Raw genomic sequence first — 19,520 nt, 5'->3', positions numbered from 1 at the left:
TGTGTGTGTGTGTGTGTGTGTGTGTGTGTGTGTGTCTAAGTGGAGGAGGCAGCAAGAGCAATCAGGAAGGGGTGTGTACAAGGGAACATAGGACATGAAGGTGGAAGGTAAATTGGAATCAAATTGTGAAGGACCTTCATGGAAGGCCCAGGGGTACCAAGAGCAGCGCCCTTTTTTCATTTGATAATATTTCCTGGTGATCATGAGATGTCAATAGATAGAGATTCTCCTTATTGCTTTCCATAGCTGTATAGAACTCCATCATTGCATGTAACCTATGTATTCGACCAGCACCTCTTGATGGATATCTAGGCTATTTTCAGTCTTTCACTACTACAAGCAATGTCTAATGCATAAGAAATTTCACATTTTAGGCAATGTTCTCTTCAACTCAGTATCCCCAGTGTGACCTCCTGGGGACACAGGCTAGAATCCACTTCTCTCTTATCCTTGTGTGAAAAAGGGCAACCAGAGAGTGGGTGTGGATTGAGAATGCTCTGTGTTTAAATCGCCATCTTGTGGTGGTTTCAGAGTCCTTCGCAAGATTTTCAAACTTGCTCTGTGGAGGCAACTTTGGGCACACAGGGATGGAGGGATGGAGGGATGGAGGGATAAAGGGATGGAGGGATGGAGGTCAGTCATCAGTACTTAGCAGCAAAATTGTTTGTTTGGAGTCAAAGATGCCCTCTGTATCTCGTCATCGCCATTGTGTTCTCGAACTGTTACTTTCACTGTAATGTCCCATCTGCCACTTAGTGTCTTAAAAAGACTTCCCATTGCTCTGGTTTTGTATTAAAGCCCGGTGAAGAGAGTAGGGTTTCTGCATATTTGAGCTTAGAACGTTGCCACAAACGCAAAGGGTCCGCTTGCCTGCATTCATCCAAGCCAAAGAAGGCATGAACAGGAGATTGCAGCAAAGAAAAGTTTATTTAAGGGGTTGGTGCCAAGCCAGGGGACACAGGTGAACTAGTGCTCTCTCAAAAACCTGGCTCCCCGATGTCTTCTAGTGGCCAGGTTATCATATAAGGGAAAAATCATTAATCATGGTTACTATGGAAGTGGGTTGTGGGCTCCACTGATTGGTCGGGCCTAAGGTAGGGGGCAATGATCCTGGCTTCAGATCCTGCTGTCAGTCATGGCAGTGTTGTGTTTGGTTTCCAGGGGATACGGTCTGTGAGCTGTTCCACTTTCATGAGTCCAGAGCTGAAACATAACTGAGGCCAAGGTGTTACCTTTGTTTGATTAAAACCTTATTCTAGTTTGAGGTTTGGTTATTATATCTTGGTCATGGTTGACAGACCTAAAACTTTATTCTTAAGTGAGTTTAATGCTGACCAGAACCTCATGTCCTAAGGATTTAATGATTAAAACGAGTGGACATACGAGGTGTGATTAAAAAAAATAGTGAGTTTAAATTTAAAATAAACTTATTACAGTAAAAGACATATTGCCATTAATCGCCCTCAAAATACTCCCTCTCACTTGGAATACACTTATCCCATCATTCTTGCCACTTTCTGAAGCAGTTCTGGAAGTCCTCTTTTGTGAATGTCTTTAGTTGCACTGTCGTGGCTGCCTTGATGTTCTGAATCGATTCAAAACGTTTACCTTTCATGGTCATTTTATTTATTTATTTATTTATTAAAGATTTTTTATTGGGGAATTGGGGGGAAGGGGAACAGACAAGTTGCTATCGTTTTGTTCTTCAGTCTAGTTGTGGAGGACGTTGCTTCACTGGCCCAAGTTGGTACCATCATTGCATTCTTCCTGGGCAAGGCAGATCAGTTGCTGGCTTCTGGACAGCCGCTCACAGCTGCTGCTGGCTACACGCGGTAGCCCATGGCAACCCATCTGCCATCGCTGGCGACTCAAGGTAGCCCAGCTCCAGGTTGAGCTGTTGTTCAGCATCTTAGCTGTAGAGGGCAGTGTCACTGGCCCGCATATGTGGGATCCGAACCGGGGCCCTCTGGCGTCCCAAGCCAGCTCTTAACCAACACGCCACTCGGCCAGCCCTCATGATCATTTTGACTCCTGGGGAAGAGCCAGAAGTCACACGGTGCCAGTTCCGCTGAATAAGTGAATAAGGACACACTGTAATGTTTTTATTTGACAGAAATTGCCATATATCAGAAGCAATGTGTAACATGGAATGATGTCATGATGGAGGATGATTTACGGCACTGTTTAAAACACACCTTCTCTCAACCGTAGCTCACACCTGACTGACTGCACTGAACAAGTTGAAACTTGTCACACACTGTTACTAAGGTTCAACGCACTGCTTCCCATATTGAAGATCCCTGCCTTTCTGTTGGATGGCATTTGGCAGCAGCATGCACTGTATTCTTTGATTACACCTCGTACAGTATATACAAAGGTAGGAGGATCTGTGGAAAGAATGCAAGTGAGCCATAGTTTTGTCAGGCTAAACAAAGAGAGCTTGGATTAAAGCGAAGTGCATGCCAAAGGGACGAAATGCATGTGAGGTTACAACATTGGTGTAGTGGACATTCATCAGGTTTCAGCTGCTCAATAAATGGATTTTGAACATCCTTTATGTTTGAAGTTCCCCACATAGCCAAAATTCAATTTCCAGTATCCCTGGTGCTGACAGACACGGATATGCCGCCTCTGCCAGAACTAAGAAAGGAACTAAGTAAGAGGAGGCCTGAGCAGAAGCAGCTGTGGACTCATGATGGGGTGGCACTCAGTGGTGGAGTGCAGGCATTCAGTCCTCACAGGAACTGGTGCGTGGGTGGTTTTTACTAGATCAGCCTCTGAATGTGGCTACAGGCTGTTTCTGGGAGGGTAAGGGCCTGGACCTCTGGTGCCTCCAGAGTCCTTTTCAGCTTCAACTGGCCAAAGGGGATTCTGGGTTTGACAACTAAGAACCCTGACAGATACAAAGCCATTTTATGTTTTATTCTGATACCTGGTATTCATAAGGCTAGTCCTCTGCCTCTCTCCTGCTGCTGCCCACTTTTTCTTTTTTTAATTGGGGAACAGCCATGGTCATTGGTTACAGATTGCCTTCATGCTACAATAGCATAGTTGACTCTCCTAGGGAGGGCGCAGCTCAGTGGCCCACGCGGGGATTGAACTGGCAACCTTGGTGTTATCAGCACCACGCTTTAACCAACTGAGCTAACTGGTCACCACCCTACTACTTTTTCTTACTTGATCTTTTTTCAAATAATTTATTTCCATAATCTTTGAGGTATTTAAAAAAATCTGTTGCATTCTAATTGAAACTGAACTCAGTTCATACATTAATTTTGGAAAGATTGGTATTTTTGATTCCCAAATAAAGAATGATACAGGGGCCGGCCGAGTGGCTTACTGGTTGAGTTGGCTTGGGAGTGGTAGCTCTGAGCAGCAGGGTCGCTGGTTCAGATCCCACATGGGCCAGTGACGGTGTGCCCTCTACAGCTAAGATGATGAACAACAGTTCAACCTGGAGCTGGGCTGCCGTGAGTGGCTGGTGTAGGCTGCAGTGAAGCTGCAGTGGGATGCAGTAAGCTACCGTGAGTGGCCGGGAGCCAGCATGAGCGGCAGGCAGCCAGCGTGAACGGCAGTCCAATGGCTGGCGACCCATCTGCCTCAGCCAGGGAAGAGCGCAATGATCACAACACCAACATGGGCCAGTGAAGCGACGTCGTCCTCCACAACTAGACTGAAGAACAGGACAGCAACTTGTCTGATCCCCTTCCCTGATTCCCCAACGCTGCTCCCTCCCCCAATTCCCCCATAAAATCTTAAAAAAAAGATACAGCTTTTATTTGTCAGATTGTTTTTTGTCTTTCAATAAGATTTTGCAGTTTTCATTTGGTCTTGTGTCTTTCTTGAAACATTTATTTCTAGGTATGATAGTTTTAGTTGTTATGTAATTGGAATTTTTCCCCCCATTTCTTTTTCTATGATTCTTCTAGTATGAAAAAGCCTATTGTTTTTTGTATATCTGTCACGTTAGTGTATTCGCTTCCTAGTGCTTGTAGCTCATCTTGGTTTTTCTAGGTCTATAGTCAGGGAAAAAAAATTCCTCTTTCTTTCTGATGTTATACCTAATTTTAAAATTTTCATATCTGTTAATACCTTTTGTGGAGAAAAGACTGTCCCATGAGGTGACTGATGCCTGACCCTCAAGATAGATCCGGGCCAGAGATTGCTTCCCATAAATCCCCTCAGAGACTGAGAGACCCCTCCTCTACGCCCCAGGCAAGCATGTAAGGCACTTTCCCCCGTATCTGGGATGAGTCACGCCCCAGTACCCCCAACCATCCTGCCTTGTCTCTATATATTTCTTTAGTGCCTGCCACACCTGTCGTATGTTAAGTTCCCTTAATAAACTCTTGGTATAATTGATAGAAGTTGTCAGCCCCTTTCTTGGGTCTCTTGGCTCCAGGAAATTTTCCCAAAACATCTCTAAGACAAAGTTGGCTAGCAGGTAACCCTGCCTTGCTCTGATTTTAATCAAGATAACTTTAGTATTTCACCTATTTTTAAATCTAAATTTGGAAGATTATTGGATTTGATAAAATAAGTCTTCAGCAGTGATATGATCATACACATTTTCTGCTTTAATTTTGTGATAAAATGGAGTATGTTAATAGATTTCCGGTATTCACCAACACTTGCACCTTTGGTCAGTTTTATTCTTTTGGTAAATTACTGAATTTTATTTGCTAATAACAGCAATACCTCCTTGCCTAGTTCCAGTGCTAAGGCAGGTTTTCTTCAATCTTTCACTATTGTGGTCTTTTCAACTTTGATGAGAAATGGGAATACCTGCCATTTTTCCAGGTAATTCCATGATATTTTTATTACAGGCAGTTTAGAAGAGAAAGAAATCATTCATGACTCCCCTAAGTTACTAACAGCTCTTGCTGTTTTGCCATAAATCCCCTTGTGGTGTTTGTCAGAAGTCCTAAGCACCTCAACAAACTTCAGAAGGCACCCTTCTCCTAAGTGGGCCACTTGCTGCCCCTCTAAATCCTGGGGGCGGGGGCAGCTTCTCTCCGGGGCCTTGCTATCCATTTTCTTCAAGGAAAGGCTGCTATGCTGTGTACACTACACAGCTCCAGGGGCACCAATCATATTCAGTCATTGTTCCTATATATATTAGTTTCCCAACACATCAGTGTAATGACTTGAGGAAGATGCGCCAGTGAGGCTGTCTGACACCTTCCTGAGATGAGGGTAGGTGTCACCTGGGATCCTTAGCCAGTTCTGGCACCCCAAAAAACCTGTGCCAAATTGGGACATTTGAGAGCAGCTATTTTCATCCATGCCTTTCCCTCCTTGATCCTGTTACCAAACAACAAGTCAAGCTCACCCCCAATATCCCCTTACTGGTAATGTTCTGTCTCTTAAGCGGAATGGTGGTTTCAAAGGTGTTCATTTTATTATGCTTTATAATTTATGTACATGTTACATATATTCATTTTGAACGGTTTGATACAATAAATAAAAAATGCACACATATACAAATAAGAATGCCATTATCATGGGGATGACCTTGAATCTGCTTAAATTTTTCTTCAAATTATTCATAGACCTCAGTACTGTAACTATTATTAGTTAGCAAACACCTTATAATGCACAACATATACCTGTCTTAATGCTAGGGTTAGAAGCCATTCTATTATTTAGAATAGTAATGGTGCCTTATTTTTTAAAGATTACTTTATACATCAGGGCAATTCTTCTATTGAAACTTGTTATAATCTATACTGCAAGTATAGGTGTGATACCAGGCTACTTAGTTTCTTTCAGCTTGTCTCTGGAATTTAAAGCAGAGTGGCAGAAATTTCTAGAATCTATTACATAGAAATAGGAACATTATTCGATGCTACTCTGAGCAGCATCTAAGAGATTTCAGTTTCTGCTCAGTTGGAAAAGCTAAAACCTGACCTTAAAAATGACGTTTGGGTGCAGGATACACACAGTGTATGTCAGCCCTGTGACAGAGACAACTAGCTGTCCGCAACAATCCTCCGCAGCTTCCTCAGTAACGAATCCTGAAATGCTAGTTTTGTCCATGACAGCCCATAATAAAGATTATTTCCCATCCTCCCTTGTAGCTAGGGATCAAGTGATTAAGTTTGGGTTGATAAGCCTATGTGGTGTGTGAACAACTTGTAAGAAGTGTTCTTAAAGGAAGGGGGCAGAAATGCTGATAGGACACTTGTAGCTGGTGCAGAGCTCTGCAGCCATGACATGAAAGACACATGCTGAGAACAGGGAGGAGCAACACAGAAGAAACCTGAACCCTGCAGTGTCGCCATAGGCCTGACTGCCCTCCCAGGCTTTTACATGCGCGAGAAATAAACTTCTGTCTTGGTTAAGTTGCTATTGTCTGTGGACACAGATAAACTAATACATCACGCCAAATTTGAGTCGTTTCCTTTACCTAAAAGGTTAACACAATTGATGTAGTGCACCTGGTGGCAGTTACCTGTACTGCTAACATGATGTAAGATGGGAACTGTTTCCTAGAGAACGTCATGTTTCACAAAGTTTTCTAAGAGGTACTTAACTCCAAATGTTTGAATTCCCACTGGTAAAGCCTGCAAGTGCACCTATGGTTTTAGAAAGAAACATCAAGAACATTAGTACTTGGCTTTAGACTAGCTGAGGATGCAAAATGATAGAAGTCCTTTCCCATAAGAGAACTATAACAAGCAATTTAAACAAAACAAAAATGGTTTGTTTTATTTACAATACTCGATGCATTTTACAAATAACATATTTGCATTCCCTAAGTCTTTTGGAAAGTAATTCCAGTTTGTGCAATGAATTTACAGGAAAGACTTAAGACATCTGTTAGACATCTTAAACCTAAATTCTAAATTTTGAAAGATATTTCACACTATATTAATAGAGGACTGTTTTTAATTAAGAAAAACTAAACTCTGTAGTTAAATTTTGCCCTTCAATATCTTTAACCCAAATACAAACCATATTAGCTTATGAAATAATACCATTAGATTCGGATGAATTATTTCCACTGCTCACCCCAACAAAATGCATGCACAAAGTAAACATGGTAAGTTACATTGACATTTTATTTCAGTACTGTTTTTTTGGACTCTCTCAACTGCTGTTTTGCTCAATCCAGAGGATGGATAGGTAGGATTTCTGTCTGGGGAAATCTTAAACCACTACTCCCTGCTCCAGAATTTTCATAAAGACGTGTATGTGGAGACAGAAGGGTCTAGGGTGATTTTTAAGTAGTTTCTCTAGAAGCCTTATTTGCTAATCAGGACAAGGTTCCCGTCCAGGCCTGTTGGAGCCTTAAGGGATGTTATTTCCCTACTAACAGTTTGGGGGGCATCTAATCCAAGCCTCCAGAGGACAACAGGCTCCTCTCTCTCCTCCCTGAATCACTGCTTGATTTTAGTGTCTTCTGAGTTGATGATGGGGAACAGTTCCTGTGTTCAGATTCCAAAAACTGCTTTCATGTCACGCAAAGACCTTTCAGGACAGGTAAAGAGCAATGAACAATAATACTTTAATTGTGCAAGAGTTTGTACCTCATGCATGTGAAAGAGAACGAACTTATTCATTTTATCACTCAGAGCTATCACCTCATAACATCTAAAATCCATGTCCTCGTTCTTGAGCCAGAGAGAAGGAACAGAGGTATCTCCATACTGGATCCACCCCAATTTAGCAATGCACTTCTCCAACTGCATACTTCATCTCTCCTTTACAGACAGTGTCTCTAATACCTGGTATAGGTGGATGAAAAGGAGATACTAAGCTGGAGAAATAAAGCCCAACACTTGACACTGCCAACAAATCTCTAAGGTAAAGAAATGGTGAGGTAGAGTTGAGAGAGTTCAATTAAATTTTTTGAGCACAGATCTTTTGGCACATCCTAAAATTACAGACTCCCCATTGAATTCTCCTTTGTCATACCTTTACAAAGTGCTGGCAACTCGGGAATCCTTGGATCTTTTTAGGAAACCTCTATGTAAAGCTAACAGAATAAAATCATGGAAGAAATCCATTCCTGGCACGTTAGCATATTTACCCAGATATTGAAGGAAATAAAAACAATGCTATCCATTTGCTGAATTTATTTAAACAAATCAATTTAGAAATATTATAGAATTAAACAAAACTTCTAACATGTAAACATACTGCTATGTTCCTGAAACAGATGTTACCACCTGATAAAGAGTTAATAATCGCTTGTTAGGAAAGCTGTCCATTAATAAGGCCAGTCTTCAGCAAAACTAAAACCATTTTGTTACTTTAGCTTTCCTAGTCTGACAATGCAATACTATCAAACCACAATTAAATATAATAAAGACCATGTTGGATGGATAGATCAGTACCATTGGTTATAGCAAAACGTTTCATTCTTGGCGCCACGTAAAAACAAGCCAATCACATCAAATAAATCATGGCTTTTTTTTTCTTCATCACAATTCACTAAATGATGTTAATTATGGTCCTTGTCAAACACGTTTGGTAAAGGCTATTTACAGTGTACATGGCTGAGCATGCACTATTTATAGTTACAAAGATACCTGCCAGTTTATTACAATAGAGTTACACAGTGCCTGAAAATGGTGAAACATCTCACACATTTAAATCGATACAGTTTCAAGCAGGAAACGTTCCTTATTTGACCACGATTGCAATAATTACATGAAAATTCTTATAAAAACACGAATCCCCTTCAAGAAATTGATGCATATTCTACGCACTACAGGTTAAGGCAGTAAAAAAATGTATTCCTGATAACTGGAGGTCTTGACAATGTCAATTAAAGCTGTCTGACTAGTTTTTCATTCTCCATCATATACTTAACGTTCTGTCTGTATAACTAGTTTGTGAAAGATTTTTTTTTAAAAGTCAAAAAAAGTATTAGTAATGAAGAAGAGATGACGCTGGAAAAAAGTAATCATTAGGGAAAGAAAACATGTAAGTTGCATTTTGCCTGCAAGTTTTCAAATCATAAACAAGAACATCATTTGTGAGTCTAATCCTTAAAAGCATACAACAAATACGTATAGCTTACCTTTCTTAATTTAAAATATACTGTACTTTGAACAATTCAAGTAATGGAAGACTATCAAAAATAACTTCATAAGCCATATAAGTGTCAACTATATTTTCAATGTTTTAATTAAGAACTTTTTTAAAATTGTAAACTAAACCATGACAGTTTAGTTAAACAAACGATAAATGACTTTTTATTTGCACTTGTGATTCCTTGAATACAAATTGCTACCAACAAATATGTAAAGATATGGCCTATTATGCATTTGATCAAAGCACTTCGACTTAAGCATAAACAGATTCAAATGGTGTAAGTTCCGTGCATAAGATCCAAGAAGCTGCCTACTAATTAGTAGGCAACACTCTCTAAATCAGAATCCTTTATTCCTCAGCTGCAGATGAGATAGGGCATAATCTGTTGTAAACAGGGCACTGTTGTAAAACCAGGATAATATTCTTAAATTAAGATCGTTCTCGTTAAATTGAAAAGACTTTTCCCAAGTGTCTTCCAGCACTGTAGTATATTCTGCTGACCTCTTAATTTCATAAATTAACTTTCCTTTGATTCCATTTTTATGGTGGTTGTGTTCACAGTTTTGTTTTAAAAATTGGTTTAAATTTATATAAAACTCTGTACATGTTCACAAATTATTGCATAAACAGCATAATCTTCAAGACAGTGTATGCAAACACATGTCCAATTCAGAAAAAGAAAATTCACGTTTCCCGTCTGGCTTTTTTCTTCTTTTTTATTTGTTTGGGAGATTCCCAGCTAGTTTCAGACTTGGCTAAAAGGGAAAAGAAAAGAAGAGAAAAAAAAGTTAGGATAGTAAATACTGTTATGTCTCAAACACATAAAAGTAGTATCAATAAAAACATGCTTTGAAGTCCACTAAGAATGCCTCACATTTTATGTTTAAGTTTTCAAGTTCTAGTTACATGTTTTCTAGGTTATTCTAGGTCTTCCTTTTTCTTTCGATCCCAATATATTATTTGGTTTAACCATATGAACCATATGGATGATACTTCACCAGTTTTCACCTAGAAAAACCATCATTTAATATGGCTCTATCTAAGTAATAAACATAAAAGTGGGTCAAATGGACATTAAAGGCAGCTGAGGGAGGGAAGGAGGGGGAAAAAAGGCACAGACCAATCTGTAGTTTCAAGAACATGTGCACAGAAAAGGGAGGGACCAGGAGGACCAGGGCAGGTACCAAGCACTCCTCTGTGTAGGTCCTTGGCTGCCTATTCTCGCCAGGAGTGATTTCAGCTCCTTGGACCCCAAAACTGAGATCCACAAGATTCCACAAGGAATCCAGACTTTGCAAAGGAAGAACAGGCTGCTCTATGAATCCATCTGACTTCTAAGATTAGAAGTCAAAATATCTTAGACTTCTAAGATATTAATATCTTAGAGAAAACACACAAAAGAACCAAAGATGAGATTACTTACTCTGTGAAGGAGGCACACTATTTTGCTTAGGATTTAACTTGGATTTTTCTGACTCTTGTAGCATTGGTGGCACTTGGGAAGAGCTCTTGTCAGAATCACTTTTTGATAAATTAACAGATGGCTCGGTAGGAACAGCAGGTGGAAGAGACTTGATAGGCTATTTTGGAATAAAATGATCGATTTTTGTAAAAAATTCCAATAGAATTAAATATCATAGCAATACCAAGAGGCTGTTTAGCAGCAAGTGAAGACTACCGTATTTGCCGGCGTATAAGACGATTTTTACGCCCTGAAAAATATGCCTCCAAGTGGGGGGTCGTCTTATACGCCAGGTACACTTCAGATAGACTGCCCATAGTGCTTGCCCCGTGCCATAGTGGCCTCCCGATGCCCGCCCACTTCATTCCACATACCGTTCAGGCATCAGCAGCGCTGCTGGGTGTATGCTCGGCTGTTATGCGATTTTGCTGTTATGCGATTTTACCACACGCAAAATCGCACACAGCCGACCATACACCCAGTATGATAGCGCAAAATCGCGAATCGCGATACCATACTGGGTGTATGGTCGGCTGTGTGCGATTTTGCGAGTGTGGTAAATTCGGTTACCGTATATTTCTTTACATATGCATTGAAGATTCGCGATTTTGCGCTATCATGGTGCCTGTTAGAATGTTGAAGAGCTCGCACTTGCGCACTAGTGAGGTCCCAGGGAGATGCTGATGCAAGGGTGGACCAGACTGCTATAGTGACAGGGCGGGCAAACAGGGAGCAGGGACCAATCAAATCAGGCTTTGTATACAGCCAACAGCCAACCACAATACTGCACCATTGTACAGTACAGCATAGAAAATGTCGACCAGTCAAACCCCTATCATCCCTATCATGGCACCAGCCAAAAGAAAGAAGTATGATGCAAATTTTAAACTGAAAGTTATCAACTTTGCTAAGGAAAATAATAATTGTGCTGCTGCAAGACAATATGGAGTAACAGAAAAGATGGTTCGGGACTGGAAATCAAATGAGAAAGCATTAAAGAGTATGCCAAGGGGTAAGTGTGCATTAAGAAGAGGCACCCCACACTGGCCAGAACTCGAGAAACATGTAGCAGACATGGTGGCTCAACATCGCCAAAACGGTTATGTGGTGACACGAAATACAATACGCTTGTTTGCACTTCAGTGGGCCAAATCAAATCTGATATTGTTTTACCTTTTATTTGGTGTGTGGAAGGTGTGCGGAAGAGGGGGTAGTCTTATACGGCGAGTATATAACAAACTCTGTATTTTGAGTGGAAATGTTAGGGGGTCGTCTTATACGCCCAGTCGTCTTATACGCCAGCAAATACGGTAAGATGGTTTCCAGAAGAACTACAACTCATGCATGCCCTCTAGTGACATAACCAAATAGATCTTTACCTAAAATATCAAGAAATATAAGTTGGGATAAAAATGGATGATAGTTTAAGATGAGTGAATCTTAAGCAGGAGTAAATAATTCCATTTTCATTCATATGTATATCTTTCATTATAAATTGCACAATTTTATATTTATTAGGTTGGTGCAAAAGTAATTGCGGTTTTTGCATTGTTGAAATTTGCTATCTGATACTGGAATATATTAAGCAAATGTGGGTATGTTATACATTATTTTAATGCGCATTTCTCACTTTATGTTTTTTTGCTAATGACTTAATTGCTGTTTATTTTATATTTATATTTAATAGCAATTTAATGGAATGGTTTTGTCCACTTCTCACCAACTCTCAATGGCTTAAAACTTTTTCATGTGAAAGACAAAAAGAAAATAGCTAATTTCAGAACTATCAGTAGGTGATACCTCCTTTTCTCCTTCTCAAGAGGTAGGTGTATCTCAAAAAGCAGCAGCTATAGCTTCAGTTTCCTACCCAAGGGAACAGAGGGCCTTAGACAAAAGCTGACTATGGCTACTAGTTTTGCCAGTTAAAGCAACTATTAAACTCAGAGGCCCAAATCTTTAGTTTTATCCAGTCTGGTGGTGAAATCGTAATGATTAGGGCCTAGACTTGTGAGCTTTGCTTCTCCTTTCCAACCTGGGAGCAGAAAACAGGTAATACTGGGTCATCAGGAAAGTCGTGACATATTTTTCTATGTTTTTCAAAGCAAAAAATGCGTCATGATTTTCCAGACACCCCAATAGAACTGGTGTGCCTCACTGAAGTCTGTTAATTAATGGCTAGAACCAGGTAATAACAGAATCTCCAATATCTGGAGTGCCTTGAGGTTTTCATAGATGAGAGGGGATCATTTCACCCTTTAGCTTTACCTGTGATCATTATTCTGAATACAGAAACAAGGATAAGTAATGATTCTCTTGCCCCTTGTTGTTCCAGGCTCCATAGCTTCAAGAAAGCACAACGGGAAAGGAAACAAAAGGAAGAAGCTATGTGTGCCCAGATAACTACTAGGATTCTTTCTTCCTACTTCAGGTATCAGAAAAGCAGCATTTCTGTTATCCACTTTAGGTGTCTTAATGTTCCCTGTATTTATTTCATACCCTAAAATTTTATTACTTATTTTTAATCTCCTTTCCCGCTCTGTTCTCTCATTTATATATGTTAAAATCACCAAAGGACTCAAATATTCTTTATAAGATGGCTTCTGAAAATAACTTAAGCAAAACATCAAAATGTCAAATGACCCTCTGTAGTCCTACTATTAAACCTATGGATGTAATTGGGATTGCATCCATTTACCTTAAAATACTCTCAGGGAAATAAAAGCATCAAATTCAAATAGGAAAAATGGTTAAGATTTTGTTTTAGTAAAGACTGTTACAAATTCTTTCTCTTAGTGGTAATTCAGGTTCTTGTCTAAAGCTGTTTTATTATATGTGTAAGTTCCACAAAGGCACAGATTTTTTTTGAATGCTTTGTTCTCTGATGTATCCCCAGAATCTAAAATAGTGTGTAACATGTAGTAGGTTGTCAATAAATTTTTTTGAATGAGTAAATGAACGATGCAACTCTAGCAGAATTTAATATATTTCAATATGATATAATTCACCTAAACAGAAATCAGAGTTTAAAGAGCTATTTGGTCTTTATGTCACTGGCCTACACCTTTTGCAAAATGGTGCCTTCTGACACATCAAAAATTTCCACAGAAGGTACATATTTCAAATTTAAACAAATGTTATGTTTTGAGAGGTTGGACTATCGTCATATTATGTGCATGTTTTGGGGAAAATGAAACCAGTAACATCTTCTCTATCTATCAGTCCCTTGTATGCTTAGATATTTAATAGGACAAAATATAGCCTAGAAGCTCTGGTTTTGCTGTTATGGGAGTTTGGAAAACTTATTCAACTCTTCTAACCTATTTTATATAATGAGTTCTTACGCTTTTTGTGGGGTTGTTGCGAGGACTAAATTATTTTGAGTATTTTAAATGCTTAGCACAGTACTTCAATAAAATGTTAATTATGATATAATTCTCAAGTCATCAAAATTTTATTCCTTAAGTATCAAAAAATTACCTGGCTATTTTTGATGAGTGCTTCAGCTGGATCACTAGTGCTTATGGTTTTCAAAGAAAAAGCTTTTTCCTGTTTTGGACGGACTTTAGAGGTATTCACTGGAAGCTCTTCTCTAATCTCTTTTTCTAATTCTTCTGGGTCCTACAGAGAAAAGCAGTCTATTAGGTGATATAAATCACTCATTTTTACTAATAGAAACCTTTTTGGTTTGCTGTACTAAAGTCCAGAAGATATTAAAACAATAATTTTATTTCAAAAACTGTTCAAACTAAAAGATAATTATTGAAAGATTTAAAATACATAGGCACATTTGGAACATACATTCATCATCCCTGCTTTCTGCAGGGATTTAAATCAACTGTAAATTAAAAAACAATACAGTCACATCCCAAAATTGAAACACACGAATTTACTAACCCAACTCAAACAGAATAACCTAAACTAGTATTTTTCCTTTTAAAAAAAGTATACAGTGAATTCGTTGATACTTGAACTTAGACTTTAGAAATAGATAGGAATTTCAACTTTGGTCATGACATAATCTATCTGTATAATCTCAAGGACAAATCATTTAGTTTTCCCGAACCTTAGTTTCTTCAATTATAAAATAAAATTTGCCTAGATAATTTCTAAGGTCCTGTCCAAGCTTTAACATTTCTATTCGTAGGCCTTCAAACTTTTTAAAAAGTTTCAACAAAATAATTCTGAAGCACACTAACTACATGCTTAGGTATGTGAAATAAGTATGAACTAGAATATAATAAATAGGGCCATGATTATGAATTGTATTGCTCTTTAGCAAACTCATACATTCAAGTGGCCATTCTTTTTAACAACTGGCTAAGATAATCTTGCAAGTTTCCTTCTAACACTGATGTTCTATAAAATTTGTTCAGGATGACAGTGGGTTTAGACAGAATTCAACATTTTGATGAGAACTTAAGTTGTGCAACTAGCTTTGGAAGTATGTATGCAAGATTTGCAGTCTGTACAAAGAGAAGACATAAGTTAGCTCCATGCTAAGCTGAACTCTAATAGTAAAAAAACCCCACTGACCACAAACCAATAACTAAAAAGAACTTTATTGAAAACAGAACAAATTAAAAAATGTAGTTGTTTATGTATGGACAGGATACCATGTGCTATGTACTTCACGAAGAACCTCACAAATATCTCATTTAATACTCAAAGCAACCTAAGTAGGTAAGTGACCTGTGCAAAATAAAACAAACAAACAAACAAATAACAACTGGTAAATGGCAGAACTGAAATTTGAAAACAGATGACTCTAAAGTCTATATCTAATTCATTCTATTTTTAAAAACAGATCAAACATTTTTAAAATAAGGAATATCAAAATACCAAAGTAATTTTCACAATGAACTTGATAGAATACATTGATCGCACAAAATTTCTTTTAAAAGGAACTCACCTCATCTACAAGTCAGAGAAGCAGTATTAGTAAAGGCCAACTTAAGTCACAGAAATCCAGAAAAAGTTTGGCTAAATGGATTTCAGATAGTATTACTAACAAAGGATAGCTGTCAATAACATTTCTCATCAGTTAGCTCAGCTAATAAGAAAAGCACACATATTTAGTTTGTTTTTTTATATCCATTGATATTAGTCACATTAGACCTAATGCCCACCAATTACACTAAAGAGAAAAAACTAGTATTGATAATGAATCGGTATCATTTATGAAGGGTTGTGCTTACCATGACAAAATAGAACTGAACATATATTTCCTTAAAAAGTCATGCAGAAACTTTCCCAAAAATAGAATAGAAAAATTATATGTAGGCCTCTAAAAGTTTTGGCTATCTCCTACATTTAAAGGAATAAAAACAATTAGCTACATGGTTTTAAGGAGCAAGATTTTAATAAGTTGTAATGTAATAGTGACATAGTGCTTTCAAAAATAAATCCATGCATATTTCTAGTAATCTAGTATGCTTGAAATTTAAGCATACTAAATTTGTTTTCATCTATATTATAATCTAAAAATTTTCCCCAGGTAGGAAAGACCAAAGAAAAGGAAAATGTTGGAGCGATAGAAAGTTTCTGTTAGAAGTCAAAAAAGCAGGAAAGGATACTAAATGGAATAGTCAACAAACTCAGAGTCAAGTGAAAGACTGTACTTGTCATGCACATGGTTTTCTAATTGTGCTAAAATTATAATTGGCTAAATTTCAGTTACCGAAAGGGAATTTTTGTATGTGTGAAGTACTATACCTCCTTTTCCATGTCACTACAATATAAACGAAAATGCATAGGACTAATTTAGAATTTTATTTATTTACTTTTGGGATTACAACTTTATTATGATTTTTTTTAGAGCAACAAAGTGTTTATGACAGTATGATGTAGAAAATCTTTAAAACATTCTGTGACTTTTCAAGTTCATTTGATGTCTCACATCGTGTCTTTTATCTCTCCATATTCTTAGCATCTGCATATTTTCCTTTCACATTTCAGCAGTAGGAGCTTAATGAATGATGTTTGTTGTTTTGACATTTTACCTGTGTGGGAGAGTTGTCTTCACCCTGCTTCTTCTTTTTCTTCTTTTTCTTTTTAGATTTCCCGGTTGGAAGAGCTCCTTCTCCCTTTTCTTTATCATCATCTGAAACCTGATTTTTTTTTAAAAGCAAAAATGTTAAAGTGCACCAATTGGTTAAGTTTTAATTATTTAGAAAACTATTATGAAATAATTCTATTCATTAGGTTCAGTCTTTTATCTTCTAAATACTAAATAAGAATTAGTAACAAGCAATAAAACTGATCTAAAGTTACATACTCAACAAATAAAACACATGGAACTTCAGTTTCCTCTTGTCTATGATCAACCACTTTTTCTTAGATCTTTCATCTCACTACAAGGTCAATTACAGAGCTGTGCAAACCTTGGTTTTAAAAAACTCATTGGAGGGTTGGCCGAGTGGCGCAATGGTTAAGAATTGGCTTGGGACGCCAGAGCGCCCGGGGTTTGGATCCCACATGAGGGCCAGTGACACTGCCCTCCACAGCTAAGATGCTGAACAACAGCTCAACCTGGAGCTGGGCTGTTGTGAGTTGCCGGCGACGGCGCAGGCTGCAGCCCCTGTGGCAGTGGGTTGCCATGGGCTACTGTATGTAGCCAGCAGCCAGTGTGAGCGGCTGTCCAGAAGCCGGTGACTGATATGCCTCGCCCGGGAAGAGCGCAATGATGGTGCCAACTTGGGCTAGTGAAGCAACATCCTCCACAACTAGACTGAAGAACAAAAGAAACGACAGCAACTTGTCTGTTCCCCTTCCCCCAATTTCCCAGCACTGTTCCCATCCCCTAATTCCCCAATTAAAACAACAACAACAACAACAAAAAACTCATTGGATAGGTAGTTCCGTTTTATTTCAGAGTTTAAATGCATAACTATTGGCATTACAATTGAATTTGACCCTGTTAAGAGAATGACCAGCTACAGAGTAGGATAAAATATTTGCAAGTCATACATTCAACAAAGGACTTGTATCTCGACTATATAAAGAACACTCAAAATTCTACAGTAAAGAAACAAACAATCCATTTAGAAAATGTGCAAAAGATATGATGGACAGTTCATTGAAGAGGATAGACACATGGCAAAGAAGCACAAAGGATCTTAAGATGTTCAACATTGGCCATTAGGGAAATGCAGGTTAAAACCACAATACGATATCACTACATACCTATCAGGATGGCTAAAATAAAAAATAGTGACAGAGGCAAGGGCTGGTGAGGATGCAGAGAAATTAGATCACTCATGCATTGCCAGTGGGAACATAAAGTGATACAGCCACTCTGGAAAACAGTTTGGCAGTTTCTTAAAATACTAAATATGCAACTACCACATAACCCAGGGATTGTACTCCTGGACATTTATTGCAGAGAAAGGAAAACTTATGTTCTCACAAAAACCTGTACATGAGTGTGTATAGCAGCTTTATATACAGCCCCAAACTGGAAACAACCCAGGTGTCCTTCAACACGAGAATGGTTAAATACAGGCATACCTCAGAGATCTACTGCAGGTGCGGTTCCAGACCACCGAAATTAAGTGAGTATCGGAATAAAGTGAGTTGTAATCTTTTTGCTGGTGGAGGGTCTTGCCTTCAATTTGTAAAAAAACGAAACATCTGTGAAGCGCAATAAAGCAACGTGCAATAAAACGAGGTATGCCTATAAACTGAGGCATAGCCGGATCATGGACTATTACTACGAAGTAAAAAAGAACCAACTAATGATATATACAACAATCTGGGTGAATCTCTGGAGAATTATGCTCAGTGGGGGAAAAAATAAAAGTACCAAAAGGTTATATACTATATAATTCTATTCACAGAACATTCTTGAAATGACAAAATTATAGAGATGGGAAACAGATTACTGGTTGCTACGGGTTTAAGAAGGGGGTGGGGATGGGAGGGGAAAGAGGGTGGCTATAAAAATAAGGGCAACCTGAGGGAGCCTTGCAGTGAGGGAAATGTTCTACTGACTTAAATTCTGATGATGAGGCACAGGGAAGTTCCAATTAGAGAAACAGACTTCAGTTGTACATGCACGAAACCTTCAACAAACACCAGAATGTTTGCTGTGTGTTAAGGTACTATACTAGGAAGGTTTTTTTTTTGTTTGTTTTGTTTTTAAAAAAGCAGACTATATTTTAGAGCAGTTTTAGGTTCACAGCAAAATTGAGCAGAAGGTACAGAGACTTCCATATTCCCCCAACTTCCAAACATGCACAGACTCCCCCATTATGAACATTACCCTCCAGGGGGTACATTTGTTACAACCGATGAAACTACACTGACACATCACTATCATCCAAAGTCCCTAGTTTACCTTAGGCTTAGCTCTTGGTGTTGTACATTCTATGCATTTGGACAAATGTATAATGACATGTATCCACCATTAGAGTGACATACAGAATACTTTCGCTGCCCTAAAAACCCTCTGTGCTCTGAATGGCATCCCTCCTTCCTCCAGCCCCTGGCAACTCTAGGAAACTTTTGCAGGTCTAATCTAAAACTCATTATTTTTTTTTCCTCTCACACTTTCATTTTACCTGTTAACTGACCACCCTCCCCCAACCCTCCCCCATCCCCAATTTATTTACACTCTTAGTAATAAATCCCATCAGGACCTCTCTCTTTCTCTGGCCTCTGAAGATAAGAGGTACTACATCCAATTAAAAGCCGACCCACAATCTACTTGTGACTAAGGTGCCCACCCCCTCCTGCCAGAATCTTATTCTATTAGTCAAATCTCATTTATGCTTAACTTTTACTTTATTTTAGATCCTTTTTGTCTACAGAAATGTTAAAGTAGGGGCAGGCAAACTATGAATCTGGCCCAATGCCAGGTTTTGTAAATAAAAGTTCACTTTCACATTGTCTATGGCTATTTTTGCACTACTGCATGGCCCTTTTTTTTTTTTAGCTGAGCCATCCTGCTACCTGTTGGCAGCTCAGCGGCTGCTCAGCTTGGGCTGGACTCGAACTGCTGTTGCTCAGAGCTCAA

The 19,520-nt window shown here is 38.6% G+C and overlaps 1 protein-coding gene across 4 annotated transcripts in view; it reads right to left on the bottom strand.

The window, feature by feature from the left end:
- Positions 1-8,066: 8,066 nt before the first annotated feature.
- Positions 8,067-19,520, bottom strand: part of MTDH (metadherin) — a 99,118-nt gene continuing 87,664 nt past the window's right edge. For 3 of the 4 annotated variants that reach the window (XM_019642542.1, XM_019642544.1, XM_019642543.1), the window contains 4 exons: positions 16,507-16,614; positions 13,985-14,125; positions 10,469-10,625; positions 8,067-9,800 (listed from right to left, as the gene is read on the bottom strand). In XM_019642542.1, the coding sequence (XP_019498087.1) occupies positions 9,730-9,800; positions 10,469-10,625; positions 13,985-14,125; positions 16,507-16,614 (477 nt within the window). In that variant the 3' untranslated portion in view covers positions 8,067-9,729. Of the gene's footprint in view, positions 9,801-10,468; positions 10,626-13,984; positions 14,126-16,506; positions 16,615-17,973; positions 18,111-19,520 lie in introns of those variants that run through there. The other variant, XM_019642545.1, reaches the window with a different exon arrangement.

This window comes from Hipposideros armiger, unplaced genomic scaffold (assembly GCF_001890085.2).
Source record: "Hipposideros armiger isolate ML-2016 unplaced genomic scaffold, ASM189008v1 scaffold_70, whole genome shotgun sequence".
NCBI lineage: Eukaryota > Metazoa > Chordata > Mammalia > Chiroptera > Hipposideridae > Hipposideros > Hipposideros armiger.
This window is presented reverse-complemented; position numbering and strand designations above follow the sequence as displayed.